Source organism: Macrosteles quadrilineatus, unplaced genomic scaffold, assembly GCF_028750875.1.
Source record: "Macrosteles quadrilineatus isolate MER2022 unplaced genomic scaffold, UCM_ALF_1.0 Scaffold_4__1_contigs__length_99947679, whole genome shotgun sequence".
Taxonomy (NCBI): Eukaryota; Metazoa; Arthropoda; class Insecta; order Hemiptera; family Cicadellidae; genus Macrosteles; species Macrosteles quadrilineatus.
In genome coordinates this window covers 13,179,699-13,199,264 of record NW_026542597.1, presented here as the reverse complement: position 1 = coordinate 13,199,264, position 19,566 = coordinate 13,179,699, and the positions used below count along the sequence as shown (strand labels likewise).

The 19,566-nt window shown below is 34.8% G+C and overlaps 1 protein-coding gene across 2 annotated transcripts in view; it reads right to left on the bottom strand.

The window, feature by feature from the left end:
• Positions 1–6,579: 6,579 nt before the first annotated feature.
• LOC128991332 (diacylglycerol kinase eta-like) overlaps positions 6,580–19,566 on the bottom strand; it is a 154,313-nt gene continuing 141,326 nt past the window's right edge. For both annotated transcript variants that reach the window (XM_054414137.1, XM_054414136.1), the window contains 12 exons: positions 19,409–19,511; positions 18,765–18,933; positions 17,836–17,936; positions 17,061–17,248; positions 14,251–14,357; positions 13,292–13,437; positions 12,540–12,657; positions 11,452–11,547; positions 10,262–10,396; positions 9,442–9,522; positions 7,871–8,090; positions 6,580–6,707 (listed from right to left, as the gene is read on the bottom strand). In XM_054414137.1, the coding sequence (XP_054270112.1) occupies positions 7,890–8,090; positions 9,442–9,522; positions 10,262–10,396; positions 11,452–11,547; positions 12,540–12,657; positions 13,292–13,437; positions 14,251–14,357; positions 17,061–17,248; positions 17,836–17,936; positions 18,765–18,933; positions 19,409–19,511 (1,445 nt within the window). In that variant the 3' untranslated portion in view covers positions 6,580–6,707; positions 7,871–7,889. The remainder of the gene's footprint in view (positions 6,708–7,870; positions 8,091–9,441; positions 9,523–10,261; positions 10,397–11,451; positions 11,548–12,539; positions 12,658–13,291; positions 13,438–14,250; positions 14,358–17,060; positions 17,249–17,835; positions 17,937–18,764; positions 18,934–19,408; positions 19,512–19,566) is intronic.

The window sequence follows — 19,566 nt, the reverse complement described above, 5'->3', positions numbered from 1 at the left end:
GACGCCAAAATTACGATTTGTTCCATCACACAAAATTTCAAGATTTAGTTGTTATTGTATTTGCTGTGCAACATTATCCCGATTCTTAAGACTACATTATATTACCATTTATTATCTTAATAAAAATGAACAGATTGTAAATAAAATTTTGATAAAAAAAATTTGAGATCTTTGTCATTAAGTAATACAAATTACAATTTGTACCTTTAAGAAATTTTCTTCGAGGAAACTAATAACTGGGAGGTTTATAATATCAATTTGGTTTGTGCAAGTAAACTAAATTCCAAACACTCATGACCGAAAACAAACGATGAATTGAGTTACTTTTAAATACGAGTTTGTATATAGAATAAGAAAATATCACAGATATTATAACAAATAAAATAATACAATCATAAAATACAAGAAAAGCACCATAAATTTAAACAGGCTGTTGAAGAAGACACCAAAATGATTCGCTGTAGATTCTCCAAATAGGATTATAATCAAATGAAAGTACCATACCTCTTATTACAAAGCTTTCAAAATAAAACAACTCGGTATAAATTAAATTGCTTGAAAACCTTGCCAAATAGAGTATGAAATCATGGATAGGAATTCAATGAATGTTATTCATTATCACTTTCTTTGGGTGAATAAATTCAAGAAGTCATTTATATTGTATTATTCAAAAATAAAAATAAAACTTAAATATCTTAAAAGTTGTTATGGGAGCATAAAGGACTACACACTCAAAATAAATAACATCAGGCCATGCTGCAAGGGGTAGAAAATTTGATGGTTAAATACAAATGTGCCAGATTTGATCGTTTGCCATTCTCCTATTATTTTTTAGATCCCAAAAACTAAAATCAAATATACAATTCCCTCTATCTTAATGAACACTCAATACGTAATTACATTACTGTTTTATTCAAATCAAATATGTTTAAGAAATCTATTCACACATTTTGTAATGTCTTCTCCAAAAGCAAACATGATTAGCCTACAGTTAAGAAAATACAGTATAATGAATCAGGTAAAACTGAAATAGTTCTTGTGCATTTTAAAAATCACCGAAACACACAACGATATTGCAGTGAAATAATTTACTCTACGATTAATATTAATATCTGTAATGAATATCAAATAGTTGTGATGCATATGAATTACTGTTGAAACAAAATACAGACAGAATAAACAAGAATACCAGCAGGTACCAGATGCTGCTGTTTTAATTGAAAACTACTTTGGAAGATTTAGTCAAATTCAAACAAAATATAGTTCCGGTTACAATGGGACGACCTACGAACATCTAACAGGAACAAATGACATTTTGAAAACGCAAGTCAAACAATTCTTTGATGGTCCCATTTATGAGAACATGTTTCAGAATTCAAAGTGTAGTTTAGTAAAATTACATTATAAAATTTATTCTTACATGGATTACATAATGATAAATTTAAAGACAAATGAAAAAATCCAAGTGGAAGCATTAGCTTGATAAATATCTAAATAAAAAGTGTACTTTCATCTGGTACGGTAATGTGAATTGCAATAGTTTTGTTAGAGAGTTAAAGCACAAACATGAATGATTTTGTTAAGTTTGATCAATTAAGTCCTTTCTAGATACCATCGAATCCGAATCCAACCATTCAGTTCATAAATGTGGTACTGTATCCTCAGATTTCTTGCAAATGTGAAAGTGTCCTGTCCTAAACTAAAAGGGGACGGGACATACATTTGCAAGAAATCTGAGAATACAGTAACAAATATATCAATACCCAAACCCCCTAAAAAATCAACCCCAGCCCAATAATTGTCTCAAGAAGTTTAAAGCCCATTCAGTTGTTTAGGATAACTGATTGACAGCATTATTTTAATACTTTATTTGTTAAGTTTGAGGTAGTGCGTTTTTTTTCAATTACTAGTATTTTATATTTTAGTAACACTAAATATGACACATATTCATTTTCAAAGTTCATACTATTATAAATATGGCCTGTCTTCATCATACAAAAATTACAGGATCAAATTAGCGAACATTTTTAACAATGATAGCAACTGTATGGATCAAAAATCAAAGCAACTCAATAAAAACACAAAGATAGCTTATTAATTGACCCATTAATGTAAGGCAACAAAAAGAAATCCCGCCATACATTAAATGTGCTCTATTTACAATTTTGAATTTTATATGGTTAATTTATTCTATGCAGCTAAGTCAAAGTAAGTCAGAGATTAGTATGAGCTTCTATAGTCAATGTTAGGGCAATGTTCACACTGGTAAAAATAAATCAAGGTCAACTTTGGTCACATTCGTATGAAAAAAAAATATGCTAAGAAACATATCTGCACCACTACGATGATTCTTTAGGTTAAACTGAATGATTCCCATCATACCTTACCAGATGAAAGTGAACTCGGTTGTTAAATAACAGATTAATGCTAAATAATGTTGCACTGACAGAAACATTAGGTAATAAGAATTGATAACAGCGCCTTAGGCAGAACAAGATTGTCATTACCCACACGCTAATGTAATACTAACAAGAATACTCGGTAATAAGCGTAACCAGCCAACAACAATGTGACAACATATCATATACTCGGTTACACTGACTCGGTTTTGTGTATATGACTCGGTTACATATACTCGGTTTTCGGATGGTTTGTATAGTAAAACCATAGATAAAACATACTCCCTTAGTGGATTTCTCACCCTTATGGAACAGCTGAAGCCAATTTTATTGTTAGTTCTGTCCAGTTCACTGTAGAGGCCATGTTTTGTTTACAATTCGTTTCTTGTTATTTCGGTAATTTAAAACCGCATTTAACCAAATAAAACAATCTAATCACCAACAATAACTTGTCCAGTTATGTAACCAAACAGTAAAGCAAAAACCATTACTCTAAAATAATAGAAACAAAATTTTGTTGACACTAGCGCCCAGTGTCACCGGACATGAACTAGACATGAAAAATGAGCTTCAAAATTTACAATGGGATGAGAAGTCTAGTTTAGTTGGTTAGTCTATGGTAAAACCCGATTATCTGGCATCCAATAGTCTCTCGCACATTTAAAAATGTTTTTTTTTTACTCAGAATAAATTTTCGAACAAATGGGGCGGATTTGTGCAGAGTTTTGTGCAATTGGCTGAGGTTGGGGGTACTTGAGGGAGATGTAATAGGCCGGAATTTGTTAACTCTTAACTCAACTGTTAACTCCGTTAACCTTTTGACTCTCAGTTTTAGCAGTATCAACAGCTTTTAAAAATGAGGGACTGCCAAACTCGTGTCACTTAGTGGTCAACTTGTAACCCCTATTATAAAAAAATACGTTTTGCCATTTTCCCTAGGAATTTTGTCAGATTTGGTCCTTACACACCTCAATAAGTAATACAGCCAGAAAATTTAGAATCATAGAATAAATAAAAAAAAACATGCACTTTTATAAAGTCTCTAAAAAAATTACTTAAACCCCAAAGGTTTTTGAAATTTGGTAGCATCAGCATCCAATATCAAAGTTCTGTGTTTGATGTTTTTATGTTGTCACAAAACTCAAGCTGGCTGTCTTCCCTATCTACATATAGATTACGTCCCTAGTTATGTTATTGATAACTTACCTTACAGACTAGTTAACGTTAACAAGAAGTAGAAAAAGCAACCACCTCAGTAGGATATGAAAGTCGAGACAGAATAGGTGTTCTGTCGTTGTGATGAATCATATACACAGTAATGAAGACGTTACGAGAACTAGAAAATAAGCAGAGTAAAAGTTAATGAACAAAAGCATCTCTTATGCCTACCATTAAGGTTGAGAAAGATAAATAACCAAGTCTTAAAGTAAAACTAGCTAAAGTAATGAAAACAATTGATGCACATGTTGAAGTACATACAAAACACTATCTAATCATTTAATTTAAGAAATAAAAAATAAAACAGAAGCCTAATATCCAAACAATGACTTACAGTAACAAAATTCACAAACATTTTGCTCCAGGCATTAAAAATGTACTTAATTTTAAAAGTTACAGTATTTTCTCTTACATAGTCAACTTTATACACTACGATAGTTTTACAATCTTTTCTCTGAAAAATATCTTAACTGTACACTCGATTAACACTCAAGTTGAAAAAAACCACAAGACTAAATAAACAAAATCAAACTTGGGTGGATGCCACATGTAATATTTGTGTAGTAAAATATTTTATCCGAACAGAACCAATACTGATTTATTTTACATTTAAAACTATTTACCCTATTTACATTCAAGTTCCAGTGAGTATTTTAAGCTAGTATTAGAATTGCAAAGAGTTCCAAAAAAGTGATCCCGTCATCAAAACCCTTGGCGCGACTAGCGCACCATTGCTTTCGGTTTAGAATATTAATCAACTCTTACAAGTACCAACCTTCCTTTCTTTGGTAGAAAACGCAAAAGTATTTGAATAGTTATAGAGTAGTTCGATGAGAAATAATCAATGAGGAGCGATAAGAAGCAAACTATGCGGATTGTATCTAGCGAGTATTGAGAAGGCGATAACTACTAACAAGATTAGGTAAAAAATAGTTAACAGAGACAAAACTGAGCAAACGTGAATGCGTTGTTCAGTAGAAGAGGCCACAAGGTTACAGCACCATGGGAAAACAAACAATCCTATACAACTAGTAGTCAGTAAATGTTGTGTATAAAGCAAAACATTCGAAAGCCTGAGAAACCTACATCAGATCTTGATGAATATCATGATTGACAAATCGATTGAAGTGAACAAATAATGATACATCTAGTTCGATACAAATATATGTATAAAAAATGTAATTGAAATACGTTGAAACAGCTCGGACCTTTGATTTGGACCCGGAATAAACAAACAGTCAACAGTTCGATACATTTCATACAAAACTAAAATGGACACAAATACACTGAATGTAAAAATGAGATCAAAACAGTCTAGTTATAGTGCTAAGTTTAAATTGAAATAGTTGTTGTTGAAGTTTGTACAATTCACAGTAATAACTAAAGAAGTAATGTTAAAAAGAGATACTATTTTAACTGTTGTTTTTCAGCTCTTGATTTATTACAGTGTAATTAAAACGTGTAAGATTTACTAGCATTATTAGAAAAATAAAACCAATAAGTTATGAGATCATAAAAAACAAATTGCAATACACACAAACTATTACTTATTTTTGTAAACACTAGTTAAATAAAGTCTCACAAAATAAAGCAAATATTACTTCAAGTTAATTTGTAATACAATGTTTCTTTTAATACTTATTTGCTTTTGATGAGGATATAGTAAATTCATAGGGGGTTGTCCCAATAGAAAAAAAAACAAGAAATAGTTAACTAAATTTAAATTTCAGTGCTATTAATCTATGTAACAAAATTATAAAAACAATCTTTGTCTTTTTGTGTAGGTATACTTATACTATTGTGATACAGATGAAAGACTCATAATATGTGTCCATTTCCATTGTAAAGGCATAAATAAATTAACCTAAAAATGAATAAAAAAAAAAAAACTAAACATTTTCTGTTGAATTTCATAGAAGCATACTTTAGCAATTTATTACATACATTACCAACTATAAGAGAATTTATATTTACACAAATATTGCTATACATTGTTTTTTGAACTTAAACAAACCATGTGACTATCATAATTCCATGAAATTAAATACCTTTCCTTTTTGTCATACTGCAGCAAAAACAGGCGTTTTTAATGCATGCGTTGCAGGTCTAAAGTAGCATTTTTACTCTCATTTTTAGTCTCTAGTGAGTAAAAATCAGCTGTTGTAAACAGTTGTAAATATCGATTGTGGCAATCGTATCGATCGAAATAATTTATCGATTGATTTATAAGGTTAGGTTTTTAGCCTATTGTTGTCGATTGCTCGACATAATAACAATCGTAACAGACAAAATAATTGAATCACTTACTAAACAGCTGCTTATTTGCATTAGCAGAATTGGAAGTAAGCAGGAAGTCGTTTTGAGAGGTAAATTATTTCATTTTTTAGCTTTATTTTTGGTAATTAATGATGCAATATAACGAAAAATATAGGCTAGTCCACCACACGGGCAAAAAGTGATTTTTAACCCTCGCTCATTTTCCGACCTCGGCTTCGCCTAGATTGTAAAACTTGACCTCGGGTCAAAAAGAGTCACTTTAGGCCCTAGTAATGAAATATACTATTCTTCAAACAGTAAACCATCTTCTGCATCGAAAAATATTAAAATGACTCCTTATCATCAACTAAATATATCCAAAGTATAGTCTTATGTTGAAAATAATGAGGATATTTAAACAAGGATAATTCTTTTTTAAAGTTGCAAAAAGTTTTCACCTTAGATTCAAGTTTAGTTATTTATGCCTTTAAGGATAAATATTCCTATAGATAAAAAATATAAACTATAGTAATGTAAACAGACAATATTCTTGTAACACATAAACAATGTATATAAAACGTAAAAACAAATTTAACATTGAAATTTAGCACCTCTTATTGCACAGGTTTAAAACATAAATTAACATCGTTTGTTCACAAAACAAACAAATTATATACAGCAAACATAACTGAGATTCTTAAGCGTACCTAAAATACGAACTAAACAGTCTAATAAAGTATATTTCAAACAAATGTGATTTGTTTTAAACTAAGCCAACAAAATAGAGAGATTGTCGGTCGGTGTTAAGAATCTGCAAAGCAGGTCGTTGTCAACCTAGAACATAAATATTTATTTTGTTTCTAAATAATATAAATATATCATTAAGTGCTTGTATTGGTCTAAGTTTGTTTCAAATACACATTTTATACAATGAGGATCTTGCATGAATCGCCATCTTGTGTTTTGGCAACCCTCTATTTGTATTGATTGCTGTTTTCTTTAAGGATTTTAAAATCTACTACTCTACAGTTCTCTGTGTCGTTTTTCTATTGTGTTTTTCCTGCTTTGGCTGGGTTTATGTACTAATATTGTTAAATTTAGCTACTTTCTCTTCTATGAAAACAAGAGTCAGATTCCAAATCCCAGAAAAGTTGTGCTTGCTTGAAAAAAATCTCTATGGACAATGTTTGACTCTAATAATTCATGTACAGAGAATTGACTATTGGATACGGAAGTAGACAACTAGACATCCCATCTTTATGGATCACCTGTTGCCAAGTTTTTATTAAAAAGATTGTAGATGTGTGAGCCTGTCACAGAATGCGCTAGTGTCTAAAATTCTATTTTATACCTTATTTTTTGTTGCGGACCAGGTTTATGGGTCATAACAGTTGCTATAGCTCACCATAAGTCTTTCCCTAAGTTTGACTTGGTTAAAAAGTTTGTGAATTTGACAGAATTTAGCAATTTAGATCAGCGCAATCGCAATTAAGATCAGTGCAATCGCAATCTGTCGGTGGCTCACATCAACTACAATAATTTTGATAAAAAATCTGGATACAAAATTAACATGGGGGTGGAATGTCTTGTTTTATTAATAGTCAAAGCTACTATACAAGTTCTCAATGTGGGGGTTCCCTTTTGATTTTTTAGCTTTGGCTAATGTTTTTTTTATAGTAATCTTATATGTTTCAAGTACTTCCAGATTTCAGATCCCGTTCTAATAATCATAGAAAATGACTGCACAGTTGATAAAAATAACAAAATATATTATTATTGATTTTTTTAAAGGGACGGAGTTCAGTTTGCTATTCACAGAAAGTTCATAAGACATAGAACTTTTGTATGCTACCTCCTGGAGTCATTTTTTTTTAGGTAAGCAAGCAAAACTATCTCTTTTCAAAAAATCTCTTTTCTTCACTTTTTGACCAAAATATTATTTTCGATTTTAGAAGAAAATGGGTTAGTTTTTTCTTCAGTTGTGATATATGCCTCACCTGCTTACACACTCCGAGATCACATGTTGAGCTCCTTGATGGCCTGTAGGATGCGCTTGACATGTCCGACCTTGGTGACGCCGAGGTCCTTGAGGTCGCGCCGTGTCAACGTCAAAAGCTCTCGGCCGCGTATGTCGTTTGCCTGGAACGTCTCTGCGTACTCGGACAGTTGTAGTGACTCAAGCCAAGTGCATACTTCCGCCACCCCCCACCCAGCCACCTGTCACAAACATTAGATCTGTTACGTACTTGGAAACTGCTTAACGGTTCCGTTACTAGTAATAGTAGGAACAATAATCTTACAAAGCCAAACTAACACATCAAAGTTGTAACAAAATATAACCAATTAAATACCAGAGCTCCATCGAGATCAGCTACAGTCAATCGAGGTAGTTCAAATCTAGAACTAAAATCGTGTTCTTAACTTGGTCTACTACTATTCTAGCTACAGTTCCTACACTATGGACAATTAATCTCGTCGTAGTAGCCAAAAAAGGGAAAGTTTTCTAGTATCGTGTTCTGTGTATTACCTTCCACTGAGAAAGGTTGATAAGTGTTGCCAGTTGGCAGGTGTGTATGCAAAAAAATGTTTTGACTTGGACATAGGAAATGTGCAGTGAGTTAGGGAGTTTGCAGAAGACTGTAAACGTTTACAAAACGGGCCGGCAACAAGTGTTCATTAGTTTTCATAGAGACAGTGATTGAATTTTAGGAAACTTTGCTTGCTGATCGGCGTGTCCAAGACTTGCAGAGCTTACAGTCCTTGATAGTCTACTAGAGACAAGTCCTGGTCACCTAATATTTTCCATTTCACTGCGATCCACATGCAAAAATTTCCTTACTTTGGTCACTGCTCCAATTACAACTAAGTGATGAACAACAGCTTTTGTACTACATACCATGTAGATGTTCACAATTTAACCACCACTCTACCCTTCCAACACATTTCATACTTCTAAACACTTTTACTCCATTTAAGTCCATCAACTGGCAATGAACTTTTAATCATGATTGATGACTGAGACCTCACAAAGCAAATTGCAGAATGAAACGTAACTTGGCAGATACGGGAAGTAGTACTGAATGAGGGAATTCCGAGACACAGGCCGCAATTTGAACAAGGGAATGAAGTAAATTTTAGGCTGACTCAGTATAGTGCTCGCCTAAAATTCTTAAGGTTGCCGAATTGATCCTGAGAAAAGTCAGTCGCTTTTAGACGGTTCAAAACTGGACCCAGCTGTCCCTGATTTTTGGGCTTTAAATAAATGATCCTTACTAATGATAAAGCTGAGCAGGAGCATCAATTTTCTTTACAACTTTTTCATATATACGACGAGACTAATCGCCCCACAGGGGTGTGAAAGGGAGTTTCAAAATAGGCTAGAATAGAACAGTAACGTAGAATGTTAGGATTTTACATTTGAGCTTGCTTGGCTGTGACTGGAGTTCGATGGAGAGCTTAATCTACGGACAGCCCTCTAGTAATAGCATGAGAAATTACAGTCAAAAGAAGGACACAGCCATCCTTTTCATTAAAGGAAAAAAGTTAAAAAAATCTGATTATAACTTACCTCACGACTGGCTCCACCCCTAGACTTCTCTCTTCTCAGCTTCCAAAACAATCCTTTCCCTCCAGCAGACCGTTTCTTCTCCTACAACCAGTAGCACTGTGTTTAAAAAATGTCTACATCTCAAGTAACTAATTTTTATATTTAAGATAAGCCTATGATGCTTACCCAAAAGTCGTATAGGATAAAAAGAACCTTAATGGGCAATTCAGGATTTCTAGTATACACCAGAGGTTAAGTATTTGCAAGAAGATGACTGCTCTGTAAAAAATTGGTCCTACGTAGATTTAAAAAAATCAAGTATACACATAGAAACAACTAAAAATGCTTTCTCTTGCACTCTGTAAGGGACCTTGCCTTTCCATGGCTGTCGAGGCGTCTTTTTCTTGTGGAATGGAAAATACTAGATTTTATTAGTCTGGGAGATTGTTTATTTATTTTATTTCCATACAAACCCTGGAGGTTTTACCTAATGTCAATAAGCAACCCCTTTAGTACTCCTAACTTATTTACCATCCACTCTTCATTCCATAGTAAAACCATCAGTTTCCATCCTTCATTTGCGCATGAAAAACTTCAATAGTGGCAGTCCTATTCTTGAAAAGATCCCAAGGCCCTAAAACTCTAGAATTGTAGATTTTAACACACATGGCTAACAAAGAATTGTACCCCATGCAAGTTATGTAAAACAAATCACAGAGCCTTGGACAGCCCAAGCTCTTTAGGGCATGAAGATTCAGTTTTCTATCAACGAATCCAACTGGAAATTGGAATTAAAATGAATTGGACTTACAGACTCTTAAACAATATTTTACTTTCCAACCTGATCATCTGCTGTGGGTTGTTGGAAGCACACATACGAATGGCTCGAGTCTTGCGAAGTTGTCACTCTGCAGTGTTGAAACTCGGCTTCCATCCCCGTCAACATCAGATTCAGCTGATTGGCCAAATCCTCTCTCTGTAACAGTAAACAGCTGTTGGATCAAGGAATATTAGGATGGAACCTCTGAACTAGAATTTTAACTGAAGGCAGCACTGACACGACAATTGTGCTAGAAATTTGAGATGCTGTGATTTTGATAGGTTGGTACCAACTAGAAGAATCAGCTCATGATTTTCTGTATGTACAATCCCCCAATCTCCAAGTTCAAATGGATTATGATTTTAAACTGAGATAGGGACGCCACCCATGTGCATATTTTAACCCAAATATGAATGAAGGATCGAGTGAGATGATATGTGTAGCATTTTTACTGACTTAGATTAGCCTTTTTGTAAGGATAATTTATTTAAAGCCCAAAAATCAGGGACAGCTGGGTCCAGTTTTGAACCGTCGAAAAGCCACTGACTTTTCTCAGGACCAATTCGGCAACCTTTTGATTGGTAGGCGAGCACTATACTAAGTAGGCCCACAATGTACTTCATCCCCTTGTTCTAATTGCAGCCTGTGTCTAGCAATTCTCTCGTTCAGTACTACATCCAGTTGTATCTTTAGCTCAGTGAATGGAACAGAACAGTCAGCTTTGATCCTGTTGAAATTCTGACAGCAATAAACAAAGGGGAAAACTTATTGACTTGCAAAAAAATGTGACACTGTAAATATTCTATATATGCATGTGTTTCTTGAGCCACGGTAGATTCTTTCTCATCCAATTCTCTGTTCTCATAAAAATTCTAAACCTAGGTCCTTATTCTCTATGTTATATGTTTTTGTAAAATAGGTTCAATTATTTAAACTAGATGTCCAAAAAATATATTCTTAAGGGCCTATGCCATATCATAAAAATCATTAAATGAAAGCAGTTTTCATCAACCTCTCAATTTTTTATGGTCATGCCAGGGAAACCCAATACTCTCTTACCGAAGTTCGTGGCACCAACCACTTGAACCAACCCATTTCCTTCATACTAGAATAATTTAATCTAATCTGGAAATTAATCATAATTGTTGATTTAATTTGGACCACTCGGAACCCCGATTAGTCTAGATTAATGAGGGTTTACTATGGCTTACCAAGTCCTGACCCTTGTCTCGTAGCAAGATGCAAGTCTCTTCGTGGAGTTCACGGGCACTGGAGACCAGCTCCGTGACCAAAGGCCTCAACTCCACCTGACAACAGGGATATGCAGGAGTTGAAACACAAATTCCATCAAATAGCTAGTCAAGTCACTTTATGCAATGGTATTACACTAGAGTATTGCTAATCTAATCTTTAGCTATTTGTCCTTCCCTCTGTACGAGCGCCAATAATTATGTGCAATTTGTTGTGGGACAAAATTGTACATTGTGTTGTGAATAACTGAACCTTTTTAGTAAATAAGGCTTTAATAAACTTAAATTCTTACATAGTTGGAAAGGTAAACAAATCTCTAATATAAACAAGTAAATAAAAACATCAGCTGGTAACTATAAACAGTAATTCATAACACATTGTAGCAGATCTGTACAGCTCTGTCAAAACAACCTCTTTTTGTCACTCCCAACTGTACTCCGACGACAGCTTGACTATACTTTCTGATTGTTTTAGGGTGCTGATGGTTTTAGGGGGGGGGGGGGGGGGGGTTAGGGTACTGCATACAAATCACAGTTTGTCCACACCTTTCAAGTCTTTTTTGTGGTGCAATTGGAAAACCTTTTGTTATATGAACTTGTTTTGCTTTATTGGGATAATTAACAGTTTCAGTAGTGGTTTTTAACTATTTGCAACATTTTCTTTCACTAATGTTTAACACTTTTACACATTTTGACAAAGGTGTCAATGAGTAAAGGCTGACTATCACTAGCACCAGAATCAGAATCATCTGACATTCACACCTTTTATTTACTTGAACGTTTAATTATTTTGTTTGAGTGAGAAGTTTAGACTAAACTAATTACCCTGTGAAAACCCCTTCAAAAAGACAGTCAGAACAAGAATGAGTCCCACACAGGCCATTGTGCTAGCTGTATCAATACAACCCCATTCATACATTTATGTTTCTATACATCAGCTGGAAGTATGGCAGTTGTCTAGATAGACTATAGTTACCTTAGTTAAAGCTTTAGATTTTACAGTAAAATGACAAGTTTATGTGCTTTATCAAGTCAGTGATTATACTCACCCCATTGACCAGTTTGCCATCCTGGTAGACTTTCTCCAAGTTTTCGGAACATTTGACCAGAAGTTCTTCAATGTCGGGCTTGACTGATGGATAGCGAGTGATTAAACTCTTGATGAACCTGTCGAGAAAATCGAGTGAAACTTTAAATATTTAAACTATGCAAACGATTGTAAGCTAAAATGTTCCTTCTCCTTGTCTGAACTCAGCATTCATAATGCACCAGAAACATCTTGGTTACTTCAAGATTGTAAAATAATCTATTTTAGCCCTATTTTCTTCTTTTATGACTTCCCGTTCCAAGATGCTATATGCTACAGCCCAGAACCATTTTCAAATTACTTCAGTCTAGGCCTAGAGGGTTGAGTTTAGCATTGTTGCTTACATAAAATCAATTAGTGATAGGCAGGATTTGAACTCATGACCTCTGGGACCTAAGATCTGATCCACCGATAGACCAGCTCGCTATCCTACAGTACATTTGAACAATTTTCTCTCAACATTATTTCCTCTAGAAGTTACAAATTTCTCAGCAAAAAAGACTTCCAAACAACAGAACAGCAGAATGGTTAAAAATTAATATTTAGCATGTTCCAAAAATTAATATTTTCAACAATCCTGGTTCAAACTAAGGAAACTGCCAATAACTGCATCATTATCTGACAAAATATAATCGCTCGCAACTCAATATATACACATTCATCTTTCAAGTAACTTTCAAATTAGAATTTTTTACACAGCTAAAAGCTACTTACTTGATGAGAGAGGACAATGCTTCCACAAAGGCCAGCAACAGATGACTCTCGTCGTCTGCGAAGCTCAGCTCCTTGATTGTGTTACGCCTTGGTTGTAACTGTTGTTGCCGCTGCTTCTGCCACGTACGCAACGACTCTTCCAGCGACTGGAACACAATACGGTGAAGGTAGGAGCAACTATGATATTTTATGGGGGAAATCACGAAAGTTTCAATACATTTTGAACCGTAACTTCTAGAGCATTGGGGTTGAATGCAGGGGTTGAATGGTTTTGTTTTGAGTTAAAGGTACCACAAAATACAAAACTTTTATAAAAATATTAAAAATAAAACCCATTCAAGTTTTTTTCAAAAATCCAATTTTTTCATTATTTTATAAGATAATCACTGTTAATAATAATAAAAAAAACAAAAAAAAACCAATCATCTGGAGATACCATAGATAAGTACCCAACCCACATACCAAATTTCATTAAAATCGAACCGCAGATGTAGTCTGTAGCTCTATACAAATCCACACCCACAGATATCACTTCGAAAACCACTTTTTTGGTCTGGGGGACCCAAAGCGGACATTTCCACTCACATCTCAAACTCAAAATTTTGACAAAAAAATAGTTTCTCCATACTATGCATGCTATAGGGGAAGAAATTAAAAAGGAACTAGTCCAAACAAAAAACACTTTTAATCAACTCTGACATATGAATCTGGGGAAAACATTCAACAATTTTTTTATAAATTGCCAACAACAAATGTTATTGATTTCTGGGCATGCTGCCAAAAATTTGTACAAAAAAATAAGAGACAAGAGCAGGGTTGCCACCCGTTCTGATTCTGGTTCCTATATGCCCGTATTTAAGCCTATGTTAATCCGGGGGGAGGAGGGCCAAGTTCCGATTTTTCCCTAACCTAGGATGGCAACACTGGACAAGAGATATCAATGACATTAAAGTGTTTACCCTGTTTCTACAAAGCATCTTCATGCGGTTTTTATGGATGATTCTGATCATCCCAGGAGGCTGGATCCAAGCTTCGCCATCCACTTGTATGGGAACACCTTCATCACCTGGACAGATTTAAAATTTATTAACAAAACTGTTTTTTGGAGCTTTAAATATATGACATTATTGAAATAATCTTCCTGAGAACATCAGTACAATGAAAGAGTAGACAAGTTCAGAAACACAGGTATTAGACAACAATTCAAAAGCCAAAGACCAATGTTGTAGCCTAAAATACAAGGTTAGCTCATGAATAGCATGCTAACAATCCTAATCATGGGTAAGCAGTGGGAGTAACTATGGTATCTTATGGATAAAATGGAAAAAAATTTCAGTAACTTTTACCGCATTTGGGGCAATACCATTCCATTTAGAGTTAGAGTAGCTACCTTAATATATACTATTGGTTCTTTAAGTAGTTTTTATGGAAATCCCATTTCCGTTAATTTATGAAAAACCCACCAACAAAAAAGAGAAATTTCCAAAAATTAAAAAAATGCCTGGAGATACCATGGAATAGAAATAGAACCCACGCAGTCACCCCATACCCAATTTCCTCAAAATTGGACCACATTTGGACTCTGTGACATCTCCACAGACACACAACTATATACAAGACTGGGACGGTGGCGTCCCAGCAACTAGGAGGTCACGAATTGTGGATATTTATAGAGGATACACTGTGGATGCGATACTCCCTGGTGTGGATTAACGTCCGCACTAGTGAGTACTATGACTGTCCGCAGTACTACCCTGTGATAATTAGACCAATTTGTTAATACCAAGGCAAGAATGTGGTTTGGATTCCACAATAAACTGTAGGTTCCTTAGTTGCCATTAGCTGTTTGGGCTATTAATTAACCGCTGTGTCTATGGAATATGTCGGCCTTAGTTACTAACAAGTTAGACTACAAGATTGCGCCACTCATCCTTCAGTCATATTTGGGTTAAAATATGCACATAGTGGCTGACGTACCTATCTTAAATAATTGACATAATTGATTGATCTCTTCAAAATCCACTTTTGTTCAGGGGGATCCAAAACAAACATTTCCGCCCAAAACACAAACATTTTGATGGAAACAATACGTTCTCCTTATACTATGTATAGCGAACGGAAACTAAAAAAAATCATAATGGGTTGTTACTAGGGTGTGTTAGTCACATAAATTGGGATGAAGGCATAATAACACAAATTTAGTACAGGAAGGTGATCGGTGGAAAGAGAAAGAGATAGTTTGGAAGAGAACCAAAGAAAAGGCAAGATAACCCTAGAGGAAAATACGTACAACAATTAATTAGAAAAGGAGAAGTTTAATATAAGGGATAGAAGAATAAACAAAACCTATCACACTTGAGAAACTTGAGTTACTAAATTGAGAAAAATGAACAAATCTGTAATGGCTTTCCCTAGTAATCGTTTTCAGATCGTTAGTATATTTTGCACATCTTATCAATGACTAAATTTAATGAATCTTAAAGAAAAAAATGTATGTCTTCCACAACGACAATAATATAAACAAGATATCATCCAAACCTGCAAAAGGCACATCTGTAGGATAAGAGCTTTAAATTGATACCCAATATGCGTATAGAAATAAATATTTAGGGGTCGATTTACAGCACACAAAAATCCAATGAATTCTTTTAATAATATAGATTAACACGTTCGCTACTGCAATAGTACGAAATTTTCCATTGACATGGACCAGCGACGCACATATGCGACGGCCGGTTTCCACCCATAGACTGCCGTCGCATATATGCGACGGCTAGTCACATTAAAACAGACTGCTGACGCATATATGCGTCGGGGTTCTAATGTTAAATGCTTATATCTTTGTAACGGTCTATTTGAAGGCACTGAATTCCCTGCAGTGGTCTACAGAGATGTCTGACGCACAACTGCGTTGCTTGGTCTGTGGATATGATGATTGGTGACGTCATATAATAGTTGGAAAAACTGGTCTTTAGTTTTCTGCATCACTGTATGTATGTATGCAGAATGTATGCTGCATAATCCTATGTAGCTTTTATATTTGTTCAGTTCTTGTATAATCTGTATAACTGTTCTTGAATAATCTGTTTATTTGTTTACTTACTTTCACCTTAAACCACAAAAATATGAACTGTCGCATATATGCGACGTTTAGTCTATTTCAATAAAACTATGATAATTTTCACTATTGTCTTCGCTGTAGACCGGGCGTCGCAAATATGCGACATTACAAAAGGTTAATAAAAGTACAAAAAAACAAGAATAATTGATTTACAAACACGATTGTTGCGTATTACAATGTAAATGATCACTGTTTTACAGGTTTTCGCCTGTGGTCTGTGTGTACTGTTATCCAAGTGACAGCCGGTCTATGTGTACGATTCAAATGTGTACCTCGGTCTGTGGCAATGACCGCGGCGTCGCATATATGCGACGCTCAGTAGCGAACGTGTTAAGAAACTATAACGGTCCAAAAACTATTCTTCATTTATGTTTGTATGATTTGTCCCTAATGTCTTTTGTGTTAAACAAAACAACATAATATTAACACAAATCTTTTTAACACCACAGCAATGAATATGTAGTCCATGAGAAACTAAGCATAATTCAGGGGAAAAATACAAAAAAGTTACGCACATTTTTGTCTGTAGAATTTTGTGGTTCAAAAACAAAATATATTTTACATTAACAATATCATGTATTCTCCCTTGTATTAGCCTTATCCACTTTGGTTAGTTTCAATTGATTTTAATCGCTGCCATAGTCTTACCTAGTATGTTGATCTGTACAGTCTGGCACTGTGCGATGCGGTGATGTTGTAGATTGATCAGTCTAGACGCAGCCATCTGCACAGAGCCGAACACTGCCACCACCTCCAGTATCTTGTCATCTACTGACGGAGCCAGGAACACGTCGTCCTCCTTCGTACCACCCCAGAAGTTAGTGCCTCCCATGAAACTGTTATTAAAAATGTAATTAAATTAAATCAAACCGACAAATTCATCCTACTCCTAACATATACTTTTGCTGTGTTTAGATTGTAACATATTAGTGGCTTAGTATATAATGCAGGTCTAGACAAAGCCTGAAGCTTTTAGGTAAAGTACGAGATGGAGTAATAATGATAAATGTTGGTATACACTTTGACTAGGCATGTGTATCAGGCAAAGTATAAAATAAAGATATTTGTTAGAAAAACTATTTACTTTACAATTTTCTAATAATTTGTGTCCTAAACTTTTACCATGTTACGATTGTAGGCCTAATTAATTTGACAGTCTTGCTGTTATGTCCTGGCCTTATGTCCTGTTTGCAAGGTGTTTACAGCACCTTAATACCAAAATTAAGGGTTTTTGGGGGAATTTTCTGTAACGTCGACATGCAACTTTGAGGGTTAGTTGGTGTATAAAATCCAAGTAGACTATGTACAATTTATGCACCATGTCAAGCTAAACTGGGCGTAGGAAAATTAAAGGGGAGAAAATTTTCATCATCAATATATAAATATTTGGAAAAGTGTAAATTCAACAATTCAGTGAGTTTACCTTGGAATATTAAGTATGACAATTCCTTGCAGAGAGGGAAGGGGAATCCTTTGTCCATCACACTCCAATTGTACTCTCTGCTCCAAATTCTTGTATGTTTTCTATAAACAATCAATCAGACAATGTACTAAGTCAATAGTAAAATGAGTAGATACATTGATTAAGATTTTGAATAAAAAACCGAAATCACCTAAAAAAAGTGATGCAGTTCCTTAGAAGGAGAAAATCTTTTTTACCCTAGAACACAAGGTTCTGGCCCAGGATTCTTTGCCACATTACTTCAGACTGCGGCATTTTCACTTAGATAGAATCCATAGGTGATTTTGCAGGATTTGAACCCCGGACTTTAGGGACCGCACTCTACCACTATACCAGCTTGCTCCTCCTAGAAGTAGCACATCAGATGCATTTAAGGTTGCCAGACGCACGTTGCACACTTTATATAATTAGTTGTATAGCTCCACCACGCTATGACAGTAGTGTTTGGGTACGTAGACAGACAGACTAATTTATGTGACTAACCCGCCCTAGTAAACACCGAATATGATTTTTTTTACTTTCTGTCACTATACATATTTTATGGAGAAAGTATTGTTTTCATTAAGATAGACTATATTTGATTCATTTAGATGACTGCTGTGTAGCACTGTTTCCTATCTGATATACATCAAATTTTTAGACATGTAAAATTGAAAGGTAAACTCATTCCACTAGCATCTTTGATGGCTCCTTCAGCAATCATAGTTAGGGTGGAGGGAATGTACAGTCCTGTCTAAGGAAAATGTCAGCCTTAGTCACTAACAAGACTACAAGATGGCGCCACTCATCCTACACTCATCTCTCTTGGCTTGAAATAACTACCTTTGTAGGGTCACCATTTCAGTTAAAAGTATTAAAGTAATCAAAGTCAATGAGAGCAAGTTTCATACCTGTAGCCACTCCTTGCTGCCAAGTACTCCGTACCACATGTAATTGCGAGCTCTTGATCTGCATTTCTCGGGGTGTTCCTCTCGCTTGTGATGGAAGTCAAGAGAAATCTTAGCGTCGATACCGATACCAAAGTAGTTGTTCATCACACACCTCTCGAAAAACCCCTCCCTAGTTGAAATAACAAAAATACTCATAACAGAATATTTTGCCCTAGACTATAAAAAAAGTAAAAATGAATATCAAAAATATGTACGGTTCTCCATTGAAATGTATTTGTTTCTAAGGTTCTTGAAAAGTTTTTTGTTAATAGAAAAAAAGATCAAAAAAATTGTAGGAGCCAACTCATTAAGGCACACTATTTAACATTTCTGTTACGTACACTAGTTAGTAGTTTGCTTAACGAATGGTGTAGAAGCACGAAATATATTTGATTCCTAGTACCACAGATAGATGTATCACGGTTAAAACTTGAGTTTGCGTATTAATCTTGCGTATTAATCTTGGCTTTAGGTACTTTTCCTCTGAGAATGGTTCAGATCCCAAACAATTTCAAAAAAATGTGTTTGATAGTGATGCATTAGGACTACTGCGTCCGCAATAATCCTTCAAATAATGTTTTTGTAGTGTTGCATGTATGACTCACATGAGTGTCTCGTCAGGATCCATGAGCGGCACTGCTGCGGCACACAGAGCGTCTGCGTTGGCCAGCAACGCTTGACTGATGAGGCCAGCCCCACCCGACACATCTGAAACACACGAGATAAACATAAGATATCAATGATTAATCAATAAACAAATAAG